Here is a 27408-nt window from a genome sequence, read left to right on the forward strand (position 1 = left end):
GTTAAGGCTCTGTGGACTAAAATTGCCTGAGCTCCTGAGAATCTCATGTGTGTTGCTGCCAGCATTGTGTGTACGTACCCAAAGGGAGTCCTGCTTGCTATATGTACGCAAAAGTGGCAAAGTGACTTAAATTCTTAATCCCAGAAAAACCCAATCACATCAGATCAATCACCAATGCAATCTAGAGACTTGCATTTGGCTATACCCGCTATTTGTTTTTCTTTAAAAAAGGTACAAATCTGCCCGTAAAACCATGTAGTTAACTCTCACTGGATACACATATAAACTTTCATTTGCCATATAACACTTCATTTGACCCGGCCGACAACAGGCCTACAAACTCAAGAACATGCATGGAATTCTCTGCGGGACCCAGCAGTTTTACAAAACCCTGCTTATTTCCAGGCCCAATGTCATTTGGAGTTGTACGCGCGCGCGAGAGGCCGGCCCAGCAAGGCTCCGCTAGGCTGTTGGCTGTGGCTTAGCGCTCGCTCGCGTATACTTCCTTCGTTCTATTTCACCTGACATGATGATCAAGAAATAACTCTACTTATCATCTAATTAATGCAAACAAATTTTTTTACATTAGTCCTCCAATGGTTGCCACGATGACTCCTCGTTGTTGATGCAATTTATTATCACGGTTCACATTGTTGGTAAATAGGACTCTTCATTTGTGAAAATCCGAATTTTAGAAAGGACGTAACTAGGCGAAGATGCTTCTCCTGTTAAAAGCATTGGGAGAGCCCCTCCCCCCTCCAACCTTATATGTTTGCGGGACCCACCACGATAAAGGCCATCATGATTTCCCATTGAGCAATATTTTAACTCTTCCTTTTCCAAATAGTATATCATATCCAACATAATTCAACTGAGAGACAGAGACTAAATTTCTTCTCATGCTAGGTGAATATAAAGTGTCATTTAACAATAACTTTCCTCCACCAGGAAGTTTTAGGACATAATTTCCAATTCCAAGTCTATCAGCTCTAGCATTAGTGCCTAAGTAGATATATCTATTTCCCCTTGGAATTGTTTGCATGAAAGTAAAAGATTTATGATCTCTAGCAATATGTGATGTAGAATCATGATCGACAACTCAACTATTTGGAAAAGTGGTAGTAAATAAAGATTCAGTGCATACAAAAAAATAGAATGCATACCTCCCTTTAGAATCATCATGGCGTCCTTCCTGCTTCTTATTATCATTATGCTTCCTCTTCTTCCTGCAGTCAACTCTAAAATACCCATACAGACCACAGTTATGACAGGCGAAATCCTTTTTAATCATGTTATTCCTCTGAGATGAGTCATAATTTCCACGATAATCACGATTGCGTTTATTATTAAGTATGTCTCTCAAATCAACTCTAGATTTGTTCTTTTGCCAATTCCTTTTATTTGCATTGTACCTTTCCTCTCCAAGGTGCAACTTAGAATTATTTGAGTTTCTTTCCTTTCCCTGGGAGAGTTTCCTATCTTCTCCCATAAGCAAGTGATGCCTCAAATTGCGCATATTAAGAGTACGCTCAGAATGACAAAACGACATCTTAAATTGTTCCCATCAATTTGGCAGAGAGTTCAGAACCATAACTTGCACTTCTTCTTGAAAAGGATAGCCAACAATTTTTAATTCCTCTGGTAAAACACAGAGTTTATTGATATGCTCATTAACAGAACCACCATCGCTCATCTTGGTAGAGAGAGAACGATTAACAAGAATGAGCACTTTTACAAGAGATACATCACCAAAATCTTTTTTCCAGATTGCTCAATATTTTCCGAGCAATCTGTTCACCCTCGTACTCAGCAGCTAAAGAATCTGTGATAGATCCCAACATAAATATACGAACCCTTTTATTATCTTTAGCCCAAGCTTCATATTCTACCAAATAATCTTTCTTTCCTCATCAGCGGCATCATTCTTTGTGTTTTCCGGTTCAGGCACATCAATGACATAATCAATATGCAAATACATGATTTTTCGTTTCCAAACTGTGAAATTGAAGCCATCTAACTTGCAAGTTCTAAGCAGCTGAGAAAAAAACAGTATTAGATGCCATTGGGAGTGATGATATTCTATACCAGAGAGAGGACGATGTGCAGATCGAATAAAAAAAAACGTTCAACTCTTTGCTTCCTCGATCCACGTGCGTAGAGCACCAAGTGAAGCCCCCGCGTGTTTGAGCTCCTTCCCTGATCTTCACGTGCTTGTTGACGAGCACCAGCAAGCAGCACGCAGGTACAGGAGCTCCTTCCTCCAATCTTCACGAGTGCGGGAGCAGCACAAATCTTAGGAAAAAACAGTTGGGACTTCCTCGATTTACGCATGCACGGCGGGAGGGGATGCAATATGCGCTCCCCAGCTTCCACGCGGGAATCGAGTTGCGACGGCGATGTGGTGTATGCGACACCGCGACGGAGAGGCGGCGGTGGCAGAGAATTTTCTCGGAGCTAGGGTTTCGTTCGAGTTCGCAACGAAAAATTAGATGGAACTAACCGTATCCCTCTAATACCAATGTTGGAAATTGTGAGCTATACGGTCTACCCTCTATTCCTCTGCCTTATCCGTGGTGTCGCTCACAATTCATAATGAGGGTAGAGGGTACGCATGTCACCAACCACGATCAGACAAGTCAGTTTAATGAGTTTAAAATATATTAGTCCCTAGCGTACCTGTGTGAGCCATGTTGCCATGATCAGTTGTATATATGAGATCAATTCCGATCTGATCATGTGGGTTAACAACCTGCAAAGTCGATTCTGCAAAACAAATCTAGCTCTTCTGTCGTTGTACCCTGTATTCCAGTACAAATATCCTCGACACCTCGAGTTAGATTTCACATCAATAATTTCCTTGTCACTCGCATCAATAAATAATTTCACATTGAAGTGAATATATATAATGAATAATGATATGAAATAAATGTTGATAGACACAGATAAAAATCCAACAGAAGGAACGCTTCGCTACGTCCTTACCAGAGACTCGACCAAAGAAGAAGCTCAGGGGTGAAGCACGCCTTTCTCGGGACATTGCTGTCATCGATGGTCGGCTCAAGTTTGTTGAATTGCAGCTCCACGGGAAAGATAGTGTGGTCTTCAGGGGCCTCCGCCTCAGAGATGGTTGGATCGCTTCGCTGCCACGTACAGCCGGGCTGCAACTTGTTCCTTGGAGGATAGATGGAGCAAGGACTATGAAATCGACTCCAACTGCATGGACTTTGAGCATGACCCACCCACCAAGCTACTCCCCAAGATGTTCAATGACGAAGGCATGGCTCTCCCACCCTTCAAGAGGCTTGACGTGTGCCAACCACCCTCGCCCTTGATCATCATGACACCGTGTACTTCATGACGAGGTTCGAGCGGCAGGATGCCAAAGCATGGGTTGCTGCTGTGGATATGAAGAGAAAGGTGCTGCAAGCAGTGTGCCCATTTTCTGCTGACAGGAACACATGCATCACCTTCGCCTACATGCACAGTAGGATCTCCAGTCACTTGTATCCCTTGTGTCTCACTACTAGTCAGGTTATGTGTCACTAGTCCGGATGGATGCAAGAGGAATAGATGCGGCCATGTGGAGTTGGGTTTGGTCTAAAGTTGTGTTGTTTAAATGCTGGGGGTTTCATCTAAACTTGACATAACAGAATTCGTAACGGGGAGCAGATATAGCTTCTGAAACATCAGTAAACTGCGTTTCAGTCGAACGGACTGCAGAACACCCACGATAAACAAACGACGACCACTGTCTGATAGACTGACAGACTAGGCTGGCAACATGAGCTTAAAATAGTACCATGATCTCAAAAGTATTAAACATTCTCAACGGCAATGGTAACATCAACTGAGTCATGATTGAAATAAACTTAGTGCAACAGCAACTTCCAAGCCCCCTAGACTAGGTAACTTCAACAAGATGCAAAACATCCCTCATGTGTTTGTTGCCCTGGTGTATATCTGCTGGCTGGAATGAACGGCGACCATCCTTATGAGCCCCCTTGCCATCAGGTCCTTGATGGCCCTCCGAGCCAGGGATCCATTGATCTGTAGGCGAAAAGAAACAAAACTTGCCTTACTCACATGCTGATTTAATGAGATTGATTGAGGATACAGCACAAGCAGATAGCTCAATACATTGCAAGCTAACAAATAGGTGATGAACAAACATAATGTGCATATTCTACCTGCCATAAGAACCAAAAACTTTGTAATATGAACCAGAAATAGTCTAGCTTACAAATCCAACCTCAATTGAATCATACATGCAAACAACAAAGGCGTAGATAGTAAGTTGGTAACAACAAGCAGTTCCCGTACTCAGGAAAGGAATTCCAGCTTCTATGGGCAGTCCTAAAGTCATGACTTAATTTTAAAACAGTTCCAGTTCACCATTTATGTTGACAAAGTGGAACTGAGGTCTGACAAATGGTGAATGACTATCTAATTACCCAAACACTTGTTGGGTTCCAACCACTGAATATAAAAGTAATCACAACTACACAGAATATCAACACACTTGACACTACAAACTGATCATAAGGCCTTTCATATCCTACTTCCTACCAAGTGGACATATTTGCACGGATAATGGTGTTGAATATTTACCCATGTGATTTTGCATTCGGAACATTGAATATAAAAATTATCACGGCTACACATAACATATTGCATTCGGAACATTGAATAGTTACCAATGTGATTTTGCATTCCAAACACTGATGAATATAAAAATTATCACAACTACACAGAATATCAACACATTTGACACTTCAAACTGAACAGCCTTTCATATCCACCTCCTACTGAGTGGACTTGTAATTGCACAGACAAGGCGCAAGCAGCTCGACATCATCAAGTTTGACAGCTCGCGTCGAAAACTAGCACATACTGTGTTATCTAACATCTACACAGACCTATACAGACCAAAGTTCGAAACTCATGCTAGCATCGATTCTCGTAATGCTAATTGAGATTCTACAGCCACATATCATAAACAAAGCTTTTAAACCGCACCAAATATGATGTACCACTGGAAGACGGGAAAGCGCACAAACAGGGGCGAGATCCATAATAATTCCAAGTGAAGAAGATGATTACCCTGAGGCGCTCGGAGAGGATGGATGGAGTGATCTGCTTGAACTTGGGCGCCTCGGTGAGCAGCTTGTCGTAGGTGGCCTGGTCGAAGAGCACCGCGTTGTTAACCTTCTCCTTCTGCTTACCCTTGCTCCACTTCTTCTTCTTCTGCTTGCCGCCTCCGGACTTGGCCGGCTTGGACGACGGCGGCGGGGCCTTGTCCTTCTTCGGGGCCTGCGAGAACAAGCGAGACGGTCAGCAACAGTCGAGCAGGCTGCGCGGCGGTGCGGATGGGTGGAGCGGAGAGGAGAGGAGCGAGACGTACCATGGCGGAGGTGGCGGCGGCGCGAGGCAGGCGAGGCGAGCGACGAAGAGGAGGGGTGCGGCGGCGGCGGGAGTCGAGGAGGGTGGGGATGAGCAGCGGGTATATGAGTCGGAGGCTAGGGTTTTCGGCGGGTGAAGCGTGCTCTCCACCGTCCGATGCGATTGGAGGGCTGGGACTCCGCCTTGGGGCTCATCTACGCCCTCAAAGTTGACAATATTACGAAAGCACCCCTGTAACTGCACGAATTGGCGAATTGCGCCACGACGCATAACATGTAGAAATCTCCTCACACGATCTGTATATTGCATCGTACCCCTTAAAAGGACCGCATATCGCGAATTTAAACATCTTTCTGAGGACAAATCTGCAAAAATAGCACAGCCTGGGTCTTGTTCAAAGAGGAGGGGAGGGGGCTCCAGAGGCAGTTCGCAGCAACTCATTTCTTTCTTCGCGAGAGGGCAAAGGCAAGGGGAGCGAAGCGGAGAGCGAGGGAGCGGGTGACGTCATCGTCCTCCAGGGTTTCTCGATCGGCGGCGATGGCGGCCAGGACGGCGGCGAGGTTCGTGCAGCGCAGGCTCCTGTCCTCCGGCGGCAAGGTCCTCGGCGAGGAGGAGAAGGCCGCCGAGAACGTCTACATCAAGGTCCAGATTTCTCCCCTTTCTCTCTCGCTTCCTTCCTCTAGTGGTTTCTGATCGGGAGCGCGATTCCTGCAAGGCGTGTGGGTGTGCGACTGGTGATGCGATCTAAGGACTCGCTTCTAGTTCCGCAAGTGTTGGAAGTGGCTCGTGATGCGGTCTCTGTGCGTGAGCCGCGTGCTTCTGGTGACCTCCGCGCGTTCCGGGACTTGGGTAATTTTTGTCTAGGGTTTCCTTGTTGTAGTGTAGTTCCAGGAAAGGAGTGTACTGGTGACTGGGGTTTTGTTTTGGTGCAAACGTTTGCTAGTTGCTGACCTTGGAATGGTTACCTGTGGCCCTGTTGCAGTATGGCATCAATTTATGTTGTTAATTTGTTGATTACCTACCCCGGCCATGCTTTTGGCCTTCTTAGTACTGCTTTGGTTGAGATGCGTGCTACCTGATTATGTGATGTCTGAAATTGTGGAGTTTTTAGCTTCCTGAGGTTCATGTGCAACTGTTGCTGCGGTGACTCATGCTTCTTATGCGTGTGATTTACTTTTATCAATGTTAAATAAGGTCCCCAAATTCTTCTAGTTGAAAAATCATACATGTTGCAATGTTGTAGTTTTCCTTCAGCTATGTTTGTTTGCTCATCCATCTTGTACTGCTGTTGGAGAACACCACTAGTTATGAGCTGATAGAATCACAGTTTATTATAGTTTCAGAAATCCATATATGCTAATTTCATGTTTTTTGTGTGTGTCTGTGTACCTGATCAGCTTCGTTCTGCTAAAAAGTTATGTTAAAATGGATGCATATTTGTACTGATAAACTGGTAGGTAGATATATTGTGATGATATGATCTGCATAAGCATGTGTTTCTGGAACCATGGATGTGAAAATTGTGACCATAGCAGGTTTTCTCTTTTAGCCTTAAGCCATTAAAGATTACACTAATGCTTGGATAAATTATACTGCTTGTATACTTGAGTTGTCTACTGTCTGTGCAAGCTTGGTGCTTATGGTGGGCTTCCCCAAGTATTGTGACTTGGGAGCTTACTCTAGGTTGTCTTGTTATACTGGTCAATGTGGTTATGTGATGGTATAAATTCTTTTCGTTGGTGACATGAATAGAATCATGCACCGCTGATCCAGTGACACATTGAATTGTGGTGATTGTCTACCTGGCCATAGTTGTCCTGTTGGTACGCATTTGTATGATATGCATGCATATTGTTTTCTGGGATCATGGCTAAGGGTTGCTTTTGCATCTGGAAGTTTGAAGGTCACTCTGTTGGGTCCTGTTACTGTTAGATAGTTGCACTAATTGTAAAGCATATACACTATTTTCTTCTGTCTATCTGCCAAGTTTCCAATTTCGACTGTTTGGCTGTCTATCTCCCAAGTTTCCAATTTCCATCACCATCTTCTAATAAAGCAGTCCATAAATATCTTGTGATCAACATAAGCATGCCTTTCTGGAATCATGAATACGAATGTTGTTAGCATTGCAGGCTTTGACTTTAAGTCTTAAGCTGTGAGTTATACTCTGCATTGCTACTGCTTAGACAATATACTGACTATTATATTTGGATGTGATGCCATCTGTTGGTAGGAGCCCATGCTCATATGAGCTCCGCAAGTGTTGTCTTGAGAATTTTTTATAGGTTGTCTTCTTATACTATAGTTTGAGGAGGTACGAGTATACTGGTGAATGAGATTTTGATGATGTATACATGTTTTTTAGTGATAATGGGATAGTATTTTTCATCCCTGGTCCAGTAATACACCAATTTATGTTGAAAATTGGGTTCATACATGGTCGTGTTTTCTGTCTTGTGGGTGCACATGTGTTTGAGATGCATCGTTATTGATTTTTGCAACCTTGACTGAGTGGGCTGTTTTTGCTTCTGGAACTTTGAAGGCTGTGAATTTTGTAAGGTCCTGTTAGTTTGTCTCGTGATGACTCAGACTCAGAAAAGCCTATACACTATTTTCTTCTGAGTTTGGTTCCATCCCAGATTGTGATGCTTGTGTGTTGTGACAAATTGTTGGTATATTAGGACACTGTTGATGCCTGTCTCTTGCTTCTGATTATACATTTCATTGTCTGACTCTTTGCAAAAACTTCTATCACATTCTATGACCATATTTTTGGTTATAGTATTGAGCTTATACTTTTATTCCGAGTTCTTTGAACCAATCGTGAGCTAAGTTAGTTTTATTTTATCACCTGCCTTCTTCATCTGTACATAACTAGTTATGAGTACGTAATTAGGTGCTACAATTAGTGTGTTCCAGAAGCTTGAGAATTTCTAGCATGAATGTGAAACTTATTCATTTGTGTGCCTGACATGTAAGATAGACATTATCATTGAAGATGACTGCAGAATTGGTGTGAAATATTTGTGCATAAACTCAATCCATTAGGCTTGTTTTATAATGAATTATTGAAGTGAATGCTTCACCGCATTTCTTATAAACTGTAAAAAGTTTATACACTGCAGTGCCATGAAATCCTTAAATCTGAAGTGGTATTTGGATAAGCTTTTTCATTGCCTCTATCGATGTAGAAATCCTGTATATAGCTTTTTTTGGTGGTTATTTATGGCTCTTTTGATGTCTTGATATTATTTTCTTGATACTATGATAATAACATGCCATGTGAATTTTGTTTTTACTGCAGAAAATGGAACAAGACAAGCTGGAGAAGGCCGCACGCAAGGTATGAAACACATCATCTCAAGGCCCAAGCATTGAATTGGGCAGCATTCCTTTCGTGTTTGATGATAACCTTCTGTTTTGTTGATGCTTTTTATGGGGAATCATGAATTCTTTACATAGAACCATGAATGTATCAATTCTTTTACTTGGAATCATGATCGCGTTACTGGTATATTTGTCTTTGCCTATGTATGTTAAGCCATGCTAAGTTGTAAGTAGGAGCACTGCATATCTGTTTCATGAACTCATGAAACTGTGTGTCGCTCTAACACAAGATGTTACATGATTCCAGGGTCCCAGCTCAGGAGAGCAAGCTTCGTCAACCACAAGCTCTGCAGCAAGTGACGTGAAGGCCGCGGGCGGGCCAACAGAGTCAGCATCTACTGGTGCGTCCACCGACAAGAACAGGAACTACGCTGTCTTTGCAGGCACAGTTGCTGCCCTGAGTGGCCTGGGTTGGTATCTCTTGTCAAAGCCTAAGAAGTCGGAGGAGGTTGTGGACTGAAGGGGTGGTTGTGAATGGGATCCGCGGATGGTCTGCCTTATCAGTTTCACGTTTCACCCTGGTTTACTTTCTGCGCATAGACCTGCACCTTCTTCGTGGAAATAATTGTTGAAATGTACTCTGCACTACTCGTTCTGAGGCCGCATCATTGAACTTTGAAGTATGCGCTCGAGACGTTCTGTAGTTCTCCCGCATGTGATGAATCGCAATGTTGTCTGATGCTAATGCTACATCGCTGCTGAAAGAGGTTTTTTGGGTACTGTTGTTCTGAATGTATGGAGTCTGTTGTCTCTAGTCTTTAATCAGAACCTATATGCCTTGGTGCATTCTGTGATGCTGAATGGGAATGACATAATACATGCGTTGCCATTTGCCTCGGTTTTGCCACAATAGTCATATACTTCGTATGTTCTTTCGATAGCGTTTCTGTAAGAATTAAAAGTTGTTATATGCTTTCACTAGCATTTCTGTTCTGGGATGCCTCTATGGAATCAACCTGTGTCTATGTTCGCGCACTTCCAAAAGCATTTCCGTACTGGGATGCTTCGCGTAGTGCAAATATGGAGAAGCAGTCACAACACAAAAGACAGCAGAAACGTACTCTTTTTAACGTAGAAATTTCAGAGCTGTGTAGATGACTGGCGCACAGTTTGATAAACAACAAGACTGACTTGCTTCATAGTAAGTTGCTAACACTCGCATGGCAGCCTCCACAGAAATTAATCTAGAACTGGAACTACCGGAACAAAAACTTGCCTGCCCAAACTGATGGTGATGGTGCATCATGCATGCATGTCACCAAACCAACAACCAAAGACGTCAATCATTTTCTAGGTGCAATGAAGTCTCCATGGTCATGTGGAACACAAGTTCTTGAGCTACTTCTGTGAGCCAATTAAAACCTACAGTTATCAGGAATATAAAATTTTTAATTCAAGAAACTGCTGCCGTTTTAGATGATAGGTAGTGTACTTTCTTTTACACTCTTTTGAAACTGATGACAACTAATTCCATAGGAAATGTTGGAAATTAAGTTTTTATGGATGGTTGAACTAAATCCTAAAACTACCCCATGAAAAAACTACAAAAACAAGGCCTGAAGCAATTGGAAGTTGGAACCAGACTATATTCATTCTCTACTTCTTAGATAGGAACATTATACTCTCTCTGATCCAAACCTGATCTTATTCACAGATTTCTATATAACTCCGAACAGGCTAAGCAAACATTACGTACATAGTTAGACTCTTCCTTTAGAAGAGAACACATGGGACAGAGATCACTCCGAGAGACATGCCTAAGATGCTAAAATTAAAACCATCTGACAAGGACTAACATTGCACTTTGTATTCCTATGTGATATTACAATGTTTATTCCTTATTTCTTTGAATGGCAGATTTTCGTGGACAAGAAGTAGAGGTTCCTTGATCATCCAGCATTATGTAATCCTTGCATGCAGATTCTATTAATCTTTCACAGAGGGGAACCTGGTAGCGCAATTTCCCTGTGGCCACTTTCCTACATCAATCAAAGCAACGGCCCAAAATTTTTGCAAGTGATGTTTCCTTGATTCTAGAAAAACTTCACATGGTGTGTAAGTGGCAAGCAAAATGTGCATGAATGTTTGCAGAAATAAAACCTGGGCTGGATCGGCCAGCTCACTTGGATCCATGGACTAAATGAAGGTCTGAAGGGGGAAATTGAATGAAAGAGGAGCAGTCATGACGACCCTATGCTCCTTGAGGCCTCTTCCTTGGGCGCCTACACGCCGCCTGGCTCTGCTCAGTCCTTGGGGACGCCGCACGTGGAGGTCGCCCCTCCCCACCGCTTCCTAACGTACTCGCGGCGTGCGCGCCTGCAGTCATGTGAGCCTGCACCACCACCCCTCTAGCGGGCCCCTCGTCGGCGGGCGCGGTTGTCACTCCTGCTGACCCTGCCACCCCGCCACACAGCTCCCCGCCAGCAACAACCCCACATCCAAGCTCTTCCACCACCACGCGGGAGAAGGCGTCCGCTTTCATCAACAGCGTTCGCCTTTCTTTCCAGTTACCCCTTGCGGCCCGGCCCACCAACTCTGGCCCTGCACCACCTCCCCCCCACCGCAACACCTCGCCGTAGCAGCCGCCTTGCTAGTAATCCCCTCAACGTTGCCATTCGGCCATCTCGCAAGGGGGAAATACTGGCCATGAAAAAGCTAGGCGTCATCTCGCAGGACGCGGAGGGAGACTGTGTCACACCCTGTGACTTTGACAAATTTCTACACTCCGCCGTGCAGCCGGAGCACTTTGCCGCGCTCCGTGATATCTTCCCGCTGGCTAACGAACTTTCTGACCACGAACTCATGCAGATTGCTGGTCGGGCGGATGATGCCTGCATATAGCCACCAGGCGCCCACGATGCCCCACCGCCGCCCGCGTGCCCCATGCAAGCTCCCAACATCAATATGCTTGTCTGGAATGTGCGAGGCCTCAATGCACGTTCCCGGCGCGACGCCCTGCGGGACCTGGTAGCTGAGGCAAATGGTGCGATTGTATGCTTACAGGAGACAAAGTTGGCTGTACTCTCCCCATTTCTTATTGCTGAAATGCTTGGAGGCGACTTCTCTTCCTCCTACGATTACCTGCCGTCTGATGGCACGCGCGGAGGGATCCTTGTTTCCTGCCGGAACTCCGTTGCAACTTGCTCCCGCCTGCACTCTGGCCGTTTCTCTCTTACGGTATCCGTTAGCTTCCTGTCCCAGGACACGCCTTGGAGTCTCACCATCGTCTACGGGCCCCAATCGGAGGCCGATAAAATCGATTTTCTGGACGAACTCCGTGCCGTCCAGCCCCATGCTGCGGCCATGTGGGTAATTGCGGGTGATTTCAACCTCATTCTCAATGCGTCGGACAAGAACTCGGGTAACATCAACCGGAGGAACATCCGAAGGTTCAGGCGGTTTGTTAATGATATGCAGCTCAAGGACGTTTATCTGCACGGACGGCGTTATACTTGGAGCAACGAGCGCGAGACTCCGACTCTGGCGCGGCTTGACCGTGTCCTGGTCTCCACCGATTGGGATGCGCATTATAGCTTCGCGTTCCTACAAGCTCTCTCCTCTGGCGCCTCCGACCACTGCCCGCTCCACTTGGCGACTAATGCCTACTTCCCTTCTAAACGCCAGTTTCACTTTGAGCCCTGGTGGATTGCTCTGCTGGGCTTCTCTGAAACTGTTGCGGGAGCCTGGTCCTCGACCTGTCCCTCCACGGACCCTTTTGTCCGTCTAGACCACAAGCTCAAATGCACAGCCAAATCCTTGCAACGCTGGAGCTCTAAGAAGGTGGGGCAGATCCGCGCCCAACTGCTGGTGGCGAAGGCGGTGGTTCTCTGGCTCGACAAGGCCCAGGAGCTTCGCACGCTGACTGCAGAGGAGCGGAGCCTTAGGACGCGGCTCAAGTACAAAACCCTCGGGCTATCCTCCCTCGAGCGCAATATGGCAAGGCAGCGGTCAAGGCTACTGTTCCTTCGCGAGGGGGACGCCAACACTAAACTTTTTCACACGACCGCTTGCCATCGAGCGAGGAAGAAATTCATCCCCAGCCTTCAATACGACGGGACGATCGCGGTCTCTCAACCTGACAAGGAGGATCTCTTATATAATTACTTCCACTCCATTCTTGGCTCCTCGCCAGAAGGGACTGCGGGAGTGGATCTTGCTGCCTTGGGCTTCCAGGCAGCTGACCTGCATCACCTCGATGCCCCCTTCTCCGAAGACGAGATCTGGAGTACCATCAAAGAGCTTCCCGCTGAGCGTGCCCCGGGCCCGGATGGGTTCACGGCCGAATTTTATCAGGCGACCTGGACGGTTATCAAGTGTGACATCACTGCTTGTTTCAATGCGTTCTTCCGACGAGCTTGCGCCTGGCCGTCTCAACACCGCTCTCATCACGCTCGTGCCTAAAAAATGGGATGCGGCGTCTTTGGCTGATTACCGCCCAATCAGTCTGGTCCACAACTTCGCAAAATTGGTCGCTAAGCTGCTCTCCAATCGGCTTGCGCCCGAACTGCACAGACTAGTCGACGTCAACCAGAGCGCCTTCATCAAGACTCGCTCCATCCATGATAACTTCAAGTTCGTTGAACTCGCGGCCAAGAGCCTGCATAGGAAACGGAAGCCCAACCTGCTTATCAAATTAGACATTTCGAAAGCCTTCGATACCGTCTCCTGGCCCTTCCTCTTGCAGGTGCTCCAGGCGTGTGGCTTTGGGGGTAAATGGCGAGAGTGGATTGCGATCCTTGTGTCCACAGCCTCAACTCGAGTTCTCCTCAACGGAACCCCTGGAAGATCCATCCGGAATGCTAGGGGATTACGGCAAGGAGACCCCCTTTCCCCTATGTTGTTCATCCTTGTTATGGAGGTCCTTCACCGCCTATTGGCTACGGCTGCCCAGCAGGGGGTGCTCTCCTCCCCAGCTAACTGTGGGATACACCACCAATGCTCACTGTATGCTGACGACGTTGTCATCTTCGCGACGCCGCGCGTCCAAGACGTCATCACGATCAAGACTGTGCTTGACTTCTTTGGCCAAGTCTCTGGCCTCCGGACAAACTTCCACAAAAGTCAGCTGGCGCCGATCTACTGTACTGACGAGCAAATTTCCAGAATTAGGGACATTCTTCATGCACAGATTGCTACATTCCCCATCCAGTACCTTGGATTACCTCTATCGGTGGGGCGCTTGAAGAAATCCCATTTCCAACCCCTTATTGATAAAGTTGCTAGCAAGATCCCTGTGACAACTGCCAATTTAGTCATCTAAATGACTTTGAAGAATTAAAAGCAAATTGAGAAGAAAAGAAAAAGAAATTGGCCGAAAATCAAATTCGGGTCAAATTTGGCCGAAATTTGAATTTTAAATTTGAAATTCAGAAAAATTCGGCAAAAATGTGGAATGCAAGTGTAAGAGTAACTAGGACTTAAGGATCAAGAGTGTGGAACAGAAATGGTGCAAATTATCTCAAAGGAATCAAAGAAAAGAAAAAGGAAAATGGCGTTTACTGTTCCTCGTCTGAAAATAAGAACTCAGAAAAACAGCAGCAGAGTCTGTTTTCAAAATTGAATTCTGAAGAAATTTGCAAATAAGTGCATCAGGACAACTACACCATATTGAAGTATGAACATTGGGCTACAAGAATTGGGTGTTGTTGGCCAGGGATAGTGAAAGGAAGGAATTCAAATTCAAGCTCAAAGTCAGCACATTGTCACAGTTAACTGTCACTCTGAAAATGGTTAAGTCTGAAACCGACAGTATAGGGTCGACTTTGAATTGGAATTCAGAGCAATGTAGATCAAGAAGGGTAGGTGTTCTTGGGCAAAATGGAAACTTGGGAGGTTGTAGAACATCATTGGGAAGAAGTTGAGCTACGGGAAGGGAATTTGGACCACCGAAATGGATCACTAAGTCGGGCAATGGAGCACCTTGATTAACTGACGAACTGAATATCAGTTTCAGTAAACTTCAGAGGAACCCGAGAAACAAATCAAAATTCAATTGTATTTGATGATTATCTCGGGTCAGAGCCAAAAGAAAAGGTGAAGGGTTTGAGTTTATCTCCAACTTCTGTTAAGGCGCTTGGGGACCGTTGGATTGAAGATCGGCCGTAATTTCGCTCTGAAGTCACGGGCGTTAGAAGAAGAAAAGAGGAGCGGTGACAGAGCAGCAGGACGTGTCGCCGCCGCCGCCGTCGGTCGCTCGCCAGCACGTCTAGCTAGGCCACCTCCTCACCACATAAGCCTACGGGTAGGCCACGGTGTCGCCCATGCGCGCGGTGAACACTTGAATAACTACCGCTCCCGCGCCGCCGTTTTCACCGCCGTTCTTTTTACCGCCGCCAGCACCTCTTCTGTCAAGCACCGCCGCCGAGCAAAATTCCACCGCCACACCGCAGCTCCCGTCGATTCCTTCCGTCCACACCTCCGCCTACACCCCACCAGCAACCTTAGCAACTTGTTGCCCAGCTTCTTCGCCGTCACGCCTTGAGCCGCCGCCGCTTCTGTCCGCCGTCGTCGCGCCGCCCGCTCACGGTGAGCCCTACCTTGCGCTGCTCCCCTTCCTTCTTAAGTAGTCGTAGGCAAGTCCTTGGGGTCCTAGGATGGTGTAAGGGTAGTTGTTTGAGTAGGTTGTGCCGTTGTCGTGAGTGGTCACGACCGGCCGAAGGTGTCGCCGCCCGTCGCCGTGGAGGGGATGGCTCCGGCCATCTCCCGAGGAGCTGTTGCCGCGCACGGGTGCGTGAAGGTGTAGGGGTGCAGTCCTGACCTAGTATCGCCGCCGGTGGGGCGCCGGCCGGCGAGTCGCGCCGCCCCCTGTTACGCGCGCATGTTTTGGCGGGAGGAGGAAGAAGCGTCTGGGCGCTTGGGCCCGCACGGCAGTGAGAAGGAAGAGGGGGAGAAGGAGGCCGGGAAGGCGCGGCCGTTTGTTGGGCCGCGGCCTGGAGGCCCAGTGGCACACGCGCGGGTGACCGGAAGAAAAAGGCCGGAGGCCCAGAGCAGCTAGCAGGCCGGCCTCGCGAAGGAAAGGAGAAAAAGGGAAGAGGGCCGTTGGGCCGGTGTCGGGCCGAAGAAGGGAAAAGAAAGAGAGAATCGGCCCACGGGACCCGTTAAGAGGAGAAAAAGGCCGGCGGGTAGAAAGGAATAGGGATAGGTGGGTCCGCGCCGTGGGGCCCGGTGCGCGTGAGAGAGGGTAGAGTGGGGCTGGGTAAGAAAAGTTTTTCCGGGTGATTTTAGGGAAAATTAGATTTCCTTTAGGAAAGTAATTAGTTTAAAGCCATTTTACACCATTTAAATCACAGAAATTTCTAGGAGTGTCCAAAATTAGTGAAACCAATTTTGTTAGGCTTGTTTTATTTTCCTTTATGCATTAAAATTTTTACACCCTAGAAAAATGATAAAAATTCGGGTATTTATTTAATGCCTTCCTTTTAAGGTAATTAAATAAATACTTAATATTTATAAAATGTATAAAATATGAAATAACACTTTCTTAATCAAAAATTATCCTTAACTCATAGGAAATTAGATTTTCAAGTTAGAAAATAATTATAACTTTTTCTAAAGATAAAAGAAAAAGCTATAAGGAGGGTTAAGTAAGAAAAATTAAAGTAGGGGTTAATCTTTTGGGTTTTTGTGTGTTGGCTTGCAACTTTATCATGGTAGGTTGTATAGTCCTTGTTGGCTTGCAACTTTATCATGAAGGAAAGTTGTATAGTCTTTTATTCAAAATTTTGCATTTCTAACCCCTGCATGTATTATGCTATAGATCCCGAAGCACCAGAAGGAGAATATTTGGAATTTTCAGAAGGACCTTCGGAGTTCGAAGAAGTTTTTGAGTTAGTCCCCTGTGAAGCCAACCCGTCAGAGAATACTAACTTTTTAAGCGAACAAGGCAAGCCCCGGTGCATTTATACCTATCTATTTTGGAGTCGTTATTTCATGTGTCTAATTATCGGTTATTTGCTTTATGTATGCACTAAGTCTAGGAGTTGCTTGAAACCTATTCTTGTGTATAATCATGCCTTGTTTTAAGGACATCTTTGCCACTTGTTCAAACCTTAGAAGATAACCCAAGTCTAGAAATGCTTAGTTGCTTAAATGCTTGGTTTACCAACCTTAAGGAAAACTTTTGAGTCATACATGTTGCTTATGGAGGATAACTTGGAAGTTGAAGGCGGACAGAAACTAGAGGTGTAGTTCTGTCTGCTAGATTAATTTGGTTAAGGCCCGATTCGTTGTCTTAACCTTTGATCAAGTGATAGGCATCTGATCACTTACTAGGTATGGGACCAGTAAAGCCCAGTAGGTTAGTAAACTCTATGATCAGGAATACTTCGTACCCACGCTTGGCGTGCTGGAGATTGGCAGGGGTGTAGCCTAAAACTCACATGGTGATCGGGCCAGACGTGGGGTCCCATGTGGGGGTGCATCCCTGGGTCCGGGTAGTCGTATTCCTAATCATTGATTTTGCTAATCGAGAGGTTGTTAGATACGACCTGGACAGTCGTATAACGCTGGTGATCAGGGTACTCTCCTGCAGGATGTAGTTAGATCCGGATCGCCGCAATTCTCGGTTATGAATACACTTGATCACTGTTGAGCATCGTAGTATCAATTCATGCAATATAAATATATATACCTTTGGTTGATATTTGATGTATGACTTAACAGCTATGGTTGTTTTTACTTTCTGTTATCATTTAGAATGGTTAGGTAATAACTTAACCCAAATAAAAGATAAAACTAAGGCATTACTCGTAGTAAGCTTTTCGGCAAAAGTTGTGTTAAGCCAAACACACCCAAAAGCTGGCATGCATTCCAAAGAAAACTATTATATTGGTTAGTCGGGTAAGACTTGCTGAGTACCCCGTACTCAGGGTTTTCCCCTTGTGGCTATCTTTCAGAAGCTCCACAGGAGTCTCCAGAGGAGGAGACCCCGAAGCCCTAGGGTATTGACCTGAGTCTTACAATACCCTAGAGAAAAGTTTTACCTGCGCATCTTCTCCTGAACTGTTTATGTTTAAATCTTAGAACTCTGCCTAACACTGCACTGTTAAGCTTGTTTCAATCTATGTTCTGTAATAACTCGTACCTTTTATATGTATGTAAAAATGTAATGTTTGTTGATGTTATCCCATCGCGGATATTATCCTGATGTATGGCTATGAGACACGTCGTGGATCCTTCGAGGAGTCCTAGGGACACTCGACGGACTACCGGACTTATGCTGTTTTAGGTGCGTTTCGGATAATTGCTGTTCCGACAACGATTAGGCGCACTTAAACCAGCTTAAGTTGGGCGGTTCCGCCACAATCCCCGATTGGAAGGCACAACTCATGAACAAAGCTGGGAGGCTAACGGTCATCAAATCCGTGATGTCCTCGGTTTGCACACATACACTCCTTGCGCTTGACGTCACAGAATGGGTGCTGCACGAGATCGACAAGAATCGAAAAGGTTTCCTCTGGGCAGGGAAGACCAAAGCTGGGGGGGGGGGACTCTGTGCCATCTCCTGGCCAACTGCATGCAGGCCCTGTAGGTTTGGGGGCCTGGGGATTCCGGACCTCAAGCTCTCCTCTCAAGCTCTTCGGCTTCGCTGGATGTGGCTCAAAAGAACGGATACGCAGCGCCCGTGGATCCAATTAAGCACTGATTTCGACAGGGACAAGAACCTACGCAGTGTCTTCCAAGCATCGATCCTGGTACAACTAGGGGATGGTAACGCCGCTCTTTTCTAGGAGGACAACTGGCTGGGGGACTCCTCACCGTGCTTCCTCGCACCAGACCTTTGTGCTATGGTTAAGCCCAAAATAAGAAGAACCAGAACCGTAGCGGCTGCCCTGACAAACAAGGTGTGGATTCGCGACATTGTCGGACGAGCTACAGTCAGTGGCCTCACGCAGTACGTCCAACTTTGGCATGTGGTTGCCACTGTCCATTTGCAGAGCGGCATCGAGGATGTCATCTCCTGGCGTTGGGAAACCTGTGGGTCATACTCCGCCCGATCGGCATACCACATGTTCTTCCACGGCTCCACTGTTTCGCCGATCTTCAAGACCGTGTGGCGCGCTTGGGCACCTTTGAAAGTCAAGTTCTTCATTTGCCTTGCGGCCAAGGGTAGGATCTGGACCGCCGCAAGGCGCAAACGACATGGGTTGCAGGTCACCGATGAGCGCAATCTCTGTGGCCAAGCTGCTGAAACGGTGGATCACCTCTTCAGTCACTGTGCCTATGCCCGTCAGGTGTGGCTTCAGGTTGGACAAAGAACTAACAATCAGCTACCGAACCTCACCGCGGATTCCAAGTTGATTGATTGGTGGCTCTCTATTCGGGCCAACATGACCAGCGTCAAAGCTAAAGGCCTAGATTCTACTGTCATGCTGGTCTGCTGGCGGTTATGGAAAGAAAGGAACGGCCGAGCCTTTGCCACTACCGTCGCTAGAACGCCGCAATAACTCCTGCTGCTCATTGCTGAAGAAGTGTCGCTTTGGATTCAGAGTGGTGCCCGAAACATGGAAGCCTTTGGTTGGCAGCCCCCTGACCTCTAGCTAGCGTTACGGCTCTTCTGTCTTAAATTCGGCTCCTAGACGCCCCCTTAACATATGTAATCACTGTCTATTTCCATTACCGTGTGCGAGTGCCCGGTTAACGGCCCGTGTTGTACAAACTTTGTATTAAATTCCTCTTAATTGAATGATGCGCAGCTCTCCTGTGTATTCTAGAAAAAAAAAAGAAAGAGGAGCAGTGTCAGTTAGCACACTGTGCAGAGCATAAATGCAAGATGATAGCCAGTCTTATTCAAGCATGTGGATGGATGGTTGGATCCGATCAATATTATTTATTATGATGCAAGACAGCAGTACGAATGCAATTATGCATAGGTTGGAATACTATGGAAACCATGTCCTTTTCCATCATGTTCTTCACGGTGAAGAGTTACAACGCGAGGTAAGATTCGTACTCGAGTTTGGCAGCTGATGGAACGTTGATTGTGAAGTGATGTGGCAATTCCTCAAAATTTTACCAATCTACTTGCAGTAATTTTTTCCCATCCTCATACGGGCCGGGTCTATAAATTTGCCACCTTGATCTTCCTTCTCATCACAACCAACTCAAAGCTCTTACTAGTGAGCACCTGCAGGCTGCAGTGCCAGAGAGAGAGAGGTATGGCAACATCAGTAGAGATCATGAACCCCAGCACTGAGGTTCTTGAGACTGCAGCCACCTCAGTGTTCCAGCCAGGGAAGCTTGCGATCGAGGTGATTCCTGTGGATCATGACACAAATCCGACACCACCAATTCCGATCTTGATTGCCTCTCCCAAGGATGCAGGAACATACCCGGTCGCCATGCTCCTGCATGGTTTCTGCCTCCAGAACCATTTCTATAAACAAGTTCTCAAACATATTGCCTCTTTTGGCTTCATCATGGTTGCACCCCAGGTTAACTATCACTGCCTTCTAATGTATTTTACATGCACTGTATAGTCTATGTTGATTCAGAAACGTAGAAACTGTGATGATTACAGCAAGATACCACACTAGATCACAACTGCATAATCACGATGAGAATTCATGTACTGACTTTTTTGGGATACGATTGGTTCACCCCATGTCTGTTGGCTGACATAAATCATGCAACTCTGTAATTCTATTGGCAGTTCCATATCAGCATATTGGCCAAAGGTGACACCGAGGACATAGCCGCAGCAGCTGAAGTGACAGATTGGCTCGCTAAGGGGCTACCATCCATCCTGCCCAAAGGCGTCGAGCCGAACCTTTCCAAGCTCGCTTTGGCCGGCCACAGCCGAGGTGGCCACACAGCGTTCTCTCTTGTCCTGGGGCATGGCAAGACCAATCTCAAGTTCTCTGCTCTCATTGGTCTTGACCCTGTTGCTGGCACAGGCAAGTCTTCGCAAATCTCACCCAAGATCCTCACCTACGAGCCCTCCTCTTTTGACATAGCGATGCCCGTCTTGGTCATCGGCACTGGGCTGGGAGAGGAGAAGAAGAACATACTATTTCCTCCCTGCGCTCCCAAGGATGTTAACCACAGGGAGTTCTACCACGAGTGCAGGCCACCTTGCTACTACTTTGTGACCAAGGACTATGGACATCTCGACATGCTAGATGACGATGCTCCAAAGTTCATGACCTGCATGTGCAAAGACGGCAAAAACTGCAAGGACCTGATGAGGAGGACCGTTGCTGGCATCATGGTAGCGTTCTTGAAGGCTGTGCTTAATGAAGAAGATGGTGATCTTAGAGTCATAATGAAGGACCCTAAGCTCACACCAACCACAGTCGACCCTGTTGAGCACCGTCTGGCATGAGCAGGAAGATCATAAATCATAAGGACTTATTGAGTTAAACAAGTGTCAGTTGCTTGTTTGTTTCCATGTTTCCAAAAACTAAATGTCACCTGTTGCTGTATGTCCTTTCCTAAGTCCAAATCATAATGAACTGAATAAAAATAATGGACAGAGTTACATCCGTGCATTCTGCTTAATGATAATGGCAAGCCCTTAACCCCAAATCTATTGGGGAAAGCTATACTGGGCTATGCAAAAAAATGCTCGGGTGAGCAGTAGACAGCCCCAATCTGTTATTCTCCTTTTTGTTCCAGGAGTTGTGTTTGTTTTGTACTCTGTACTTTGGTTTGTTCCCCTTTTTTAATAAAACACGTGCTATGCAGTTCTAAGCAAACAAATCTATTGGAAGATGCTTCCTTTGATATTCAATAAAAATGAAATCAACCCAAGTATTTCTTTCAAAAGAAGCAATATGACATTTTTTCCCCCTGTTGCATCCATTGGCAGCACTGTTGGAAACTGCAGTATTTGCATCTCTTGGCCATATCTTCTAGGCTGTCTTTCTAGGTTGCCTACGAGTATTTTCAGGTTGCAAAAGAAGTACTACTAAATATGCCAGATTACAAGGTTAAGGATGCCTAATCTAAACGGGGTAAAAAATGAGGGGCATTCGAACCTGGGAGTACATGTTGTCGAGAAATTGCTTGGTGTAAAACTGACAATAATGCGCACAAGAAAGAGACTTGAGAAGGCAGTTTCAGTCATACCGCGCAACAATTGCCATCGTTTCTCAGAAGTACAGGAGTGCAAAGATATATTTATCAGCATTGTACAGGAGCTTCGAGCATGGACAGAGCACCAGAATGACACTTGGATCTTTGCGTTTTCCGTGGCCTAGATGAGCCGACAAGTCTTTGAAACATGGCCCTTCGCTCCTTTTTGTTATTCAAACCTCCTAGTCTTTGATCGAGAATTAGCTTGAGAATTGGTAAATTATATTATAACATACACAATTATTAATGTTAAGAAATACAGTCAAAATTAGTTCAAAAATGAACTAGGTAGCTGGTCTCAAACACCATAAATTTGACAATGGAGATAGTACGTGCCAAGGTTCGTCACCATACACACGTATTGCATTTCTGTAAGATGTTGTTCCTCATTTTTCAGACGTTCGCCCGTTTCTTCCTAACAAAACTGACTTTCAGATTTTACATCCTGGACAAGACCACAAGAGATTACATGCATGCCATGCACGCGTGATGAAAACGTGACTGTTTTATTTCACAGCATGTCCCTTGCAGTTCTTCTGCTGCAGAAAGCCAGAAATTCCTTAGCAAAGCTACTAGACAACAATTCACGGAGCAGAGAGCTACTCAAACTCACTTTGCCCACGCTCCTCAGCTCGTACGTACACGTAGGGCCAGCCGTCAGCGGACTCTATAAATTTGCCACCAAGCTTCATCCTCTTTTCTCATCATCACCAGTCATCAGTTCTTCAATTACGATTCACAGCCAACTCCAGCTTTTACCCGCCAGTACCTACATTTGAGACAGCGTGAGCAAGAGATAAGGTGGCAGCACCATGGCGACCCAGCAGGTTCTTGAGCCTGTGGCGGCAGTCACCTCGATGTTCCAGTTCCACAACGACATCGCCGCGGCGGCCAGGGTCACGGACTGGCTCCCCGAGGGCCTGCCCCCCGTGCTCCCGGCGGGCGTCGACGCGGACCTCGTCAGGCTCGCCCTGGCCGGTCACAGCCGCGGCGGCCACACGACCTTCGCCCTGGCAGTTGGGGCACGCCGCCAAAACCACCACCCTCAAGTTCTCCGCGCTCATCGGGCTCGACCCCGTCGCCGGCACCGGCCGGTCCTCCCAGCTCCCGCCGGCGATCCTACGAACCCTCCTCCTTGTCCTTCTCCTTCGCCGCCGCGGCGCTGGTCATCGGCACCGGGCTGGGCGGCGACAGGGAGAACGCGCTGCTCCCTTTCCCTCCCTGCGCCCCCGGGGAGGTGAGCCACACGCGGAGTTAATTCTACCGCGAGTTCAAGCCGCCGTGCGCGCTACCACGTCGTGGCCGGGGACTTCGTCCACCTCGACATGCTCGACGACGACGACGCGCCCAGGCTGGAGACCTGCCTCTGCAAGGAAGGGGACGGCTGCAAGGGCGTGATGAGGAGGACCGTGGCCGGGATCATGTGGTCGCCTTCTTGAGTGTTCTGAGCGAAGGGGATGGCAATGATGATCTGAAGGCCATACTCTCGTTACTCGGAGATCCCAGGCTCGCACCAACCACGTTGGACCCTGTTGAGTACCGGTAGGCATGAACAGAAAAGATCGTCATCGTTACCAGGCCTCGTCCGATTCCTTTGGAAATAGTCCATGAACCATTCCAAATCCGACTCCTTCACTCGATCATAGTCTGATTCTATTTCTGTCTAGGAACTATTCCAACCTTCAAAATCGGTGTTGTTCGGCTGGACAGAAATAGACTGTCCAGAATTTCAGTTAAAAACACAAAACAAAATCTGTAGCTCTAAAATTAAATTACTCTGAAACAGAATAGCTATCAACATGTAAAGGGTTCTATCTTGTAGAATAGCTTAACATAAGCTGGCACAGAACTGTAGTTTAAACACTACCAACCAAACAGAACCAGCCAAATTAGATCATCGACGGTCAGGCACCAATGAAACACGAGAATCACAAGCAAGACGAGCAAAACAGGAGAATAGCTTTCGAAAAGGTAATGATACGAAACCGAAGCGTTTGCAAAGACTATTATACCGGAACCAAGGTATCAAGATAGCACAATTTTTCTGCATATGTCAGCACTCGCCGATCCGGATAACATTACTAGTACATAATAACTATCCTTCAAAATTAAACGCCTCGCGCAAAGGGAAACACCATGTCCAAACTAGGGGCAACTTCACTCCATGGATGAAGAGGTTGGGCCAGCAACAAAGTTGCTGCCACCGCCACGGCCAAAGCCAGGTCTTCCACCAGAACTCTGCAGAGTTTGCGGGATGGAAATAAACATTAGCATTCATGAAATAGATGGTGATCAACTCATGTTTCACATTACTAATTTGTCTGACAAGTTACACAATGAAAAGGGTCTGAGCATATAAAAAATAGAGTAAACATTACGATCTATGATTTAAACCATGATGATAGCTTCTTGGTCTGACCGTTCATTTTCACAAAGACTAGTCCATATGAACGAATGAAAAGATCAACGAACTAGCCAACCTTAAAAACTAGGCTGTTTCACAAAAGGTAGTACCAGCGACATATGACTACATGTAGCTACTTAATTGCTTTAGCTAAAACAGTAGTATAAATAGACAGTGAATTTATGAGGTAAGTAGACAACAACTTTACCTGCTAGGTCATCTCATTCCTAAGCCAAATCAAAGTGGATTCTTCATCTTCTTCACTAGCACAAATAAAAGTCTCTCTGTTTTCTTTGCTCTTGGTGAAGATTGCATAAGCTTTGGCCTTTTCCTATTTGGCCACTTTCATTGTGTTGATGATTGATATGCACCTTTTGATGGAGTATTCATCACCTTTAGCAGCCTCCTTATCTCTTGCCTTCTTTTCTCTTGTCTCATTTTCTCTTGCCTCATTTTCTCTTGCTAGCTGTTTAGTTTCATTTTCTGCTTGCTTTGTCCTCATTTCAAGGAATCTCTCCATCATGGCTTCAATTTTTGCACTCTTTTCTAGGCCTTTGTCCTTTTTTTTCTGATTTCTTTCTTGATGCAACCATTCTTCGTTCTCCACTTCTTACCTCCTCTTCATCTCTTACATCCTTTTCTTCATTCTCTTCATCACGTATCTCAATTTCCTGTAGAGCTTCTTCTTCAGCTTCTTCCTCTAAATCATCAATTTGGTGAAGGGGCTCTTCCACACATTGTGATTCAGTAGAAGCGAAATTGTATGTCCCTTCAGCTAGATGACCTATATTTGGCACAATGCATTTAGAGAAATAGTACAAGCACCTATTTTACATCATAGAGATCTGACTGGAAAATAGCTTATTATATAGAACTTACGATCATAGAGTTCTCCCAAAGCATAAAAAAGCGGAAAGCTTGCCTTGTTGTTTTGAAACTTCTTGTTTTTGGGGAAAGTCTGCAATTTGAAGAAAATATTGATCAAATACAAAGTTATCACTATGAGGTTATCCATAAAATTACTTCAAGAAATTAACTTACCACCATGAGGTTCTCCCACATTGCTGCTGATCCTTCAACCATATTTCTTTGTTCATTCTATTTTGACCCACTTTGCATTCTTGCCACTTTGATCATTTTGTAGTCTCTCTTAAGCTGACATTCTTTATCTTCAATTTGTGCCTTTGTATACAAGACAAACTTGTTTCTCAGATGGAACTCTTTCACCATCTTGTTCTATCCTTCAGTGTTCTAACCGTTGTCACTTCTATAGCCACTATCTTTATACTCATGCAAAATTTCAACAAGTGATTTCTCAAGAGTTGTGTTCCAGTCTGCTCTTTGTTTTCCTACATAAATAATCATCAAGCATTAGTAATAGAAATTTCATAGCATCAATAATACAAAATTGACAAGAAAGCATGAAGAAACATTAAACACCATACCTCGTGGTGAACCTCCGCTCGTCTTTGCCCCACTGCATTTAGGAGAAGGCTTCTTTTTAGTAGCACTTGTTGTAGGCAGGAAACCTACTTAACTTTGGCGACCCCCTTGCAATCACATTGAGCTTTGGGGAGCCTTTTCTAGCTATCGTTTTTCAAAGAAAAAATTTATTCATCAACTTATTTATGATACAAGCTTATTAACTTATTCATCAACTTATTCACGATACAAGCTTACATGTTGGTGGTACTGAACTCACATTTCTTGGACGATGGTATCTCTCAAAGCATTGCCTTGTGCAGTGCCTGAATCATTGATTTGATCGTCATTGGGTAGAGAAACAAAGTGTGTTGGATCGATATTATCCGGCTGATGATCCAACCATTCCTCATCTCCATGAAGTAATCGGATTAGATTGTGGAAGATGGTTGCAGCTACTTGGTATTTTCACTTGATTTTTCAATGTATGGAATGTGGCAACTTTGAGAATGGGGAAGCGCTTCTTAAGCACTCCCAAAGTCCTTTCAACATGGTTCCTCAGTAGTGCATGGTGGTGGTTGAGGAGCTCCTTTGAGTTTTGTGATCTTCAATGTCCAGCTCCAAATTCTTTCAAATGGTATCGAACCCCTCGATATGGAGCGAGGAAAGATGGCGTATTTGCATACCCTCCATCAACCAGATAGAATTTGCCTGGAGGTACCTGGAAGCCCGTGCTCATAGCCGATCTTAGCACTCTGGAATCTGTAGCTGATCCCTCCTATTCACTAGAAATAAAAGTGATGTTGAGATCGAAATCACATGCCACCATCACATTAATGCTTAGTGTGCCCTTCCTATTCCTAAAAGGAGAATGCTTCTCAGGGGATATGGAAACGGGGATATGAGTTCCATCAATGGCACCAAGACAATTCTTGAAGAATGGATATAATCTTGGATTATCTTGGATTTTCGGATGCACTTGATTAGGATTGGGGGACTGGAGGAAACAACGAGAAAGTGTGGGAATGACCTTCTTGAAGAAGTGATTGATGTGATGATGGTAGGTGTCGTTGCTGTGCCCAAAGGTCATTGCAAGATCCTCATATGAGGCGTTGCAACTTAACATGTATAGGAAGAAATCCAACTTCTCCTCCACCGTAATCCTTGTATCAACAATGAGCCTTTTCCTTCTAAGATAAGTCATCAACTCTTTGAAGATGTGGGGTGTCATCCTAAATGTAACTTGACAGTTCTTGATATGTCCCTCAAGGAGTTGATAAACCTTAACCTCTCCTGTTTCTTCTGATGTATGACGTTTCTTCTTTACTCCCTCTTCTCTAGCAGAACCCATCAGATATAAGGCAGGGAATAGAAACATCATCATGTCATCATCTTCTTCCTCCCTCCTCTTTCTAATACGATCTCTCAATGAGATATTCATTGCAGAACTAAAGCATATAAATTTATAGTCAAATAGAAGCTAAATAGATAAAATGGAAGGGTAAACAGGTTTCTAAACATGTTTCTGTATCTATCGGATTCTGTACCTATTTTGAATAGAAAAAAAGAAAGATTTAAACATAGACATAATTCTGTACCTATTGGAGTTGGTACCGAATCCCAAGAAGGCGGAGGTTCACCTTCCCCAACTCTTAATTGTGCTGGTGGGATCTACAAGTAACAAGAAAAAACATTAAGTTATTTTGTAAAACAGTGCACTA

At 45.5% G+C, this 27408-nt stretch overlaps 4 protein-coding genes and 1 pseudogene across 4 annotated transcripts; 4 read left to right on the top strand and 1 right to left on the bottom strand.

Moving 5' to 3' along the window:
- Positions 1 to 3753: 3753 nt before the first annotated feature.
- LOC101762233 (40S ribosomal protein S25-4) lies at positions 3754 to 5545 on the bottom strand. Its single transcript, XM_004956158.4, has 3 exons — positions 5402 to 5545; positions 5101 to 5310; positions 3754 to 4047 (listed from the first exon to the last, which is right to left on the bottom strand). The coding sequence occupies exons 1-3, from the start codon at positions 5402 to 5404 to the stop codon at positions 3934 to 3936; spliced, it is 327 nt and encodes a 108-aa protein (XP_004956215.1). The 5' UTR covers positions 5405 to 5545; the 3' UTR covers positions 3754 to 3933.
- Positions 5546 to 5817: 272 nt separating this feature from the next.
- LOC101762629 (uncharacterized protein At2g27730, mitochondrial) lies at positions 5818 to 9643 on the top strand. The gene is made up of 3 exons (XM_004956159.3): positions 5818 to 6042; positions 8705 to 8743; positions 9035 to 9643. Exons 1-3 carry the CDS (start codon positions 5938 to 5940, stop codon positions 9245 to 9247), a joined length of 357 nt encoding a protein of 118 aa, XP_004956216.1. The 5' UTR covers positions 5818 to 5937; the 3' UTR covers positions 9248 to 9643.
- A 2447-nt stretch (positions 9644 to 12090) lies between these two features.
- Positions 12091 to 14047, top strand: LOC111256374. The gene is made up of 2 exons (XM_022824277.1): positions 12091 to 12723; positions 12920 to 14047. The coding sequence occupies exons 1-2, from the start codon at positions 12091 to 12093 to the stop codon at positions 14045 to 14047; spliced, it is 1761 nt and encodes a 586-aa protein (XP_022680012.1).
- A 5836-nt stretch (positions 14048 to 19883) lies between these two features.
- Positions 19884 to 21275, top strand: LOC101763039 (chlorophyllase-1). Its single transcript, XM_004956160.2, has 2 exons — positions 19884 to 20219; positions 20438 to 21275. Exons 1-2 carry the CDS (start codon positions 19944 to 19946, stop codon positions 21107 to 21109), a joined length of 948 nt encoding a protein of 315 aa, XP_004956217.1. The 5' UTR covers positions 19884 to 19943; the 3' UTR covers positions 21110 to 21275.
- A 1398-nt stretch (positions 21276 to 22673) lies between these two features.
- LOC101776025 lies at positions 22674 to 23407 on the top strand (annotated as a pseudogene).
- The last annotated feature ends 4001 nt before the right edge of the window (positions 23408 to 27408 follow it).

The sequence above is a fragment of the Setaria italica genome, chromosome II, assembly GCF_000263155.2.
Source record: "Setaria italica strain Yugu1 chromosome II, Setaria_italica_v2.0, whole genome shotgun sequence".
Classification (NCBI taxonomy): Eukaryota; Viridiplantae; Streptophyta; class Magnoliopsida; order Poales; family Poaceae; genus Setaria; species Setaria italica.

Bases quoted from the DNA above. Each gene is read 5' to 3' on its own strand.
- LOC101762233 (XM_004956158.4), bottom strand. The intron at 4,048-5,100 runs GTAATCATCTTC...TTTCGCCTACAG, and splicing joins TCCTCTCCGAGCGCCTCAGG to ATCAATGGATCCCTGGCTCG.
- LOC111256374 (XM_022824277.1), top strand. From the start codon at position 12,091: ATGTGGGTAATTGCGGGTGATTTCAACCTCATTCTCAATGCGTCGGAC. The intron at 12,724-12,919 runs GCAAGGCAGCGG...GCTCCTCGCCAG, and splicing joins CCTCCCTCGAGCGCAATATG to AAGGGACTGCGGGAGTGGAT.
- LOC101762629 (XM_004956159.3), top strand. From the start codon at position 5,938: ATGGCGGCCAGGACGGCGGCGAGGTTCGTGCAGCGCAGGCTCCTGTCC. The intron at 6,043-8,704 runs GTCCAGATTTCT...TTTTTACTGCAG, and splicing joins CCGAGAACGTCTACATCAAG to AAAATGGAACAAGACAAGCT. The intron at 8,744-9,034 runs GTATGAAACACA...ACATGATTCCAG, and splicing joins TGGAGAAGGCCGCACGCAAG to GGTCCCAGCTCAGGAGAGCA.
- LOC101763039 (XM_004956160.2), top strand. From the start codon at position 19,944: ATGGCAACATCAGTAGAGATCATGAACCCCAGCACTGAGGTTCTTGAG. The intron at 20,220-20,437 runs GTTAACTATCAC...TTCTATTGGCAG, and splicing joins TCATCATGGTTGCACCCCAG to TTCCATATCAGCATATTGGC.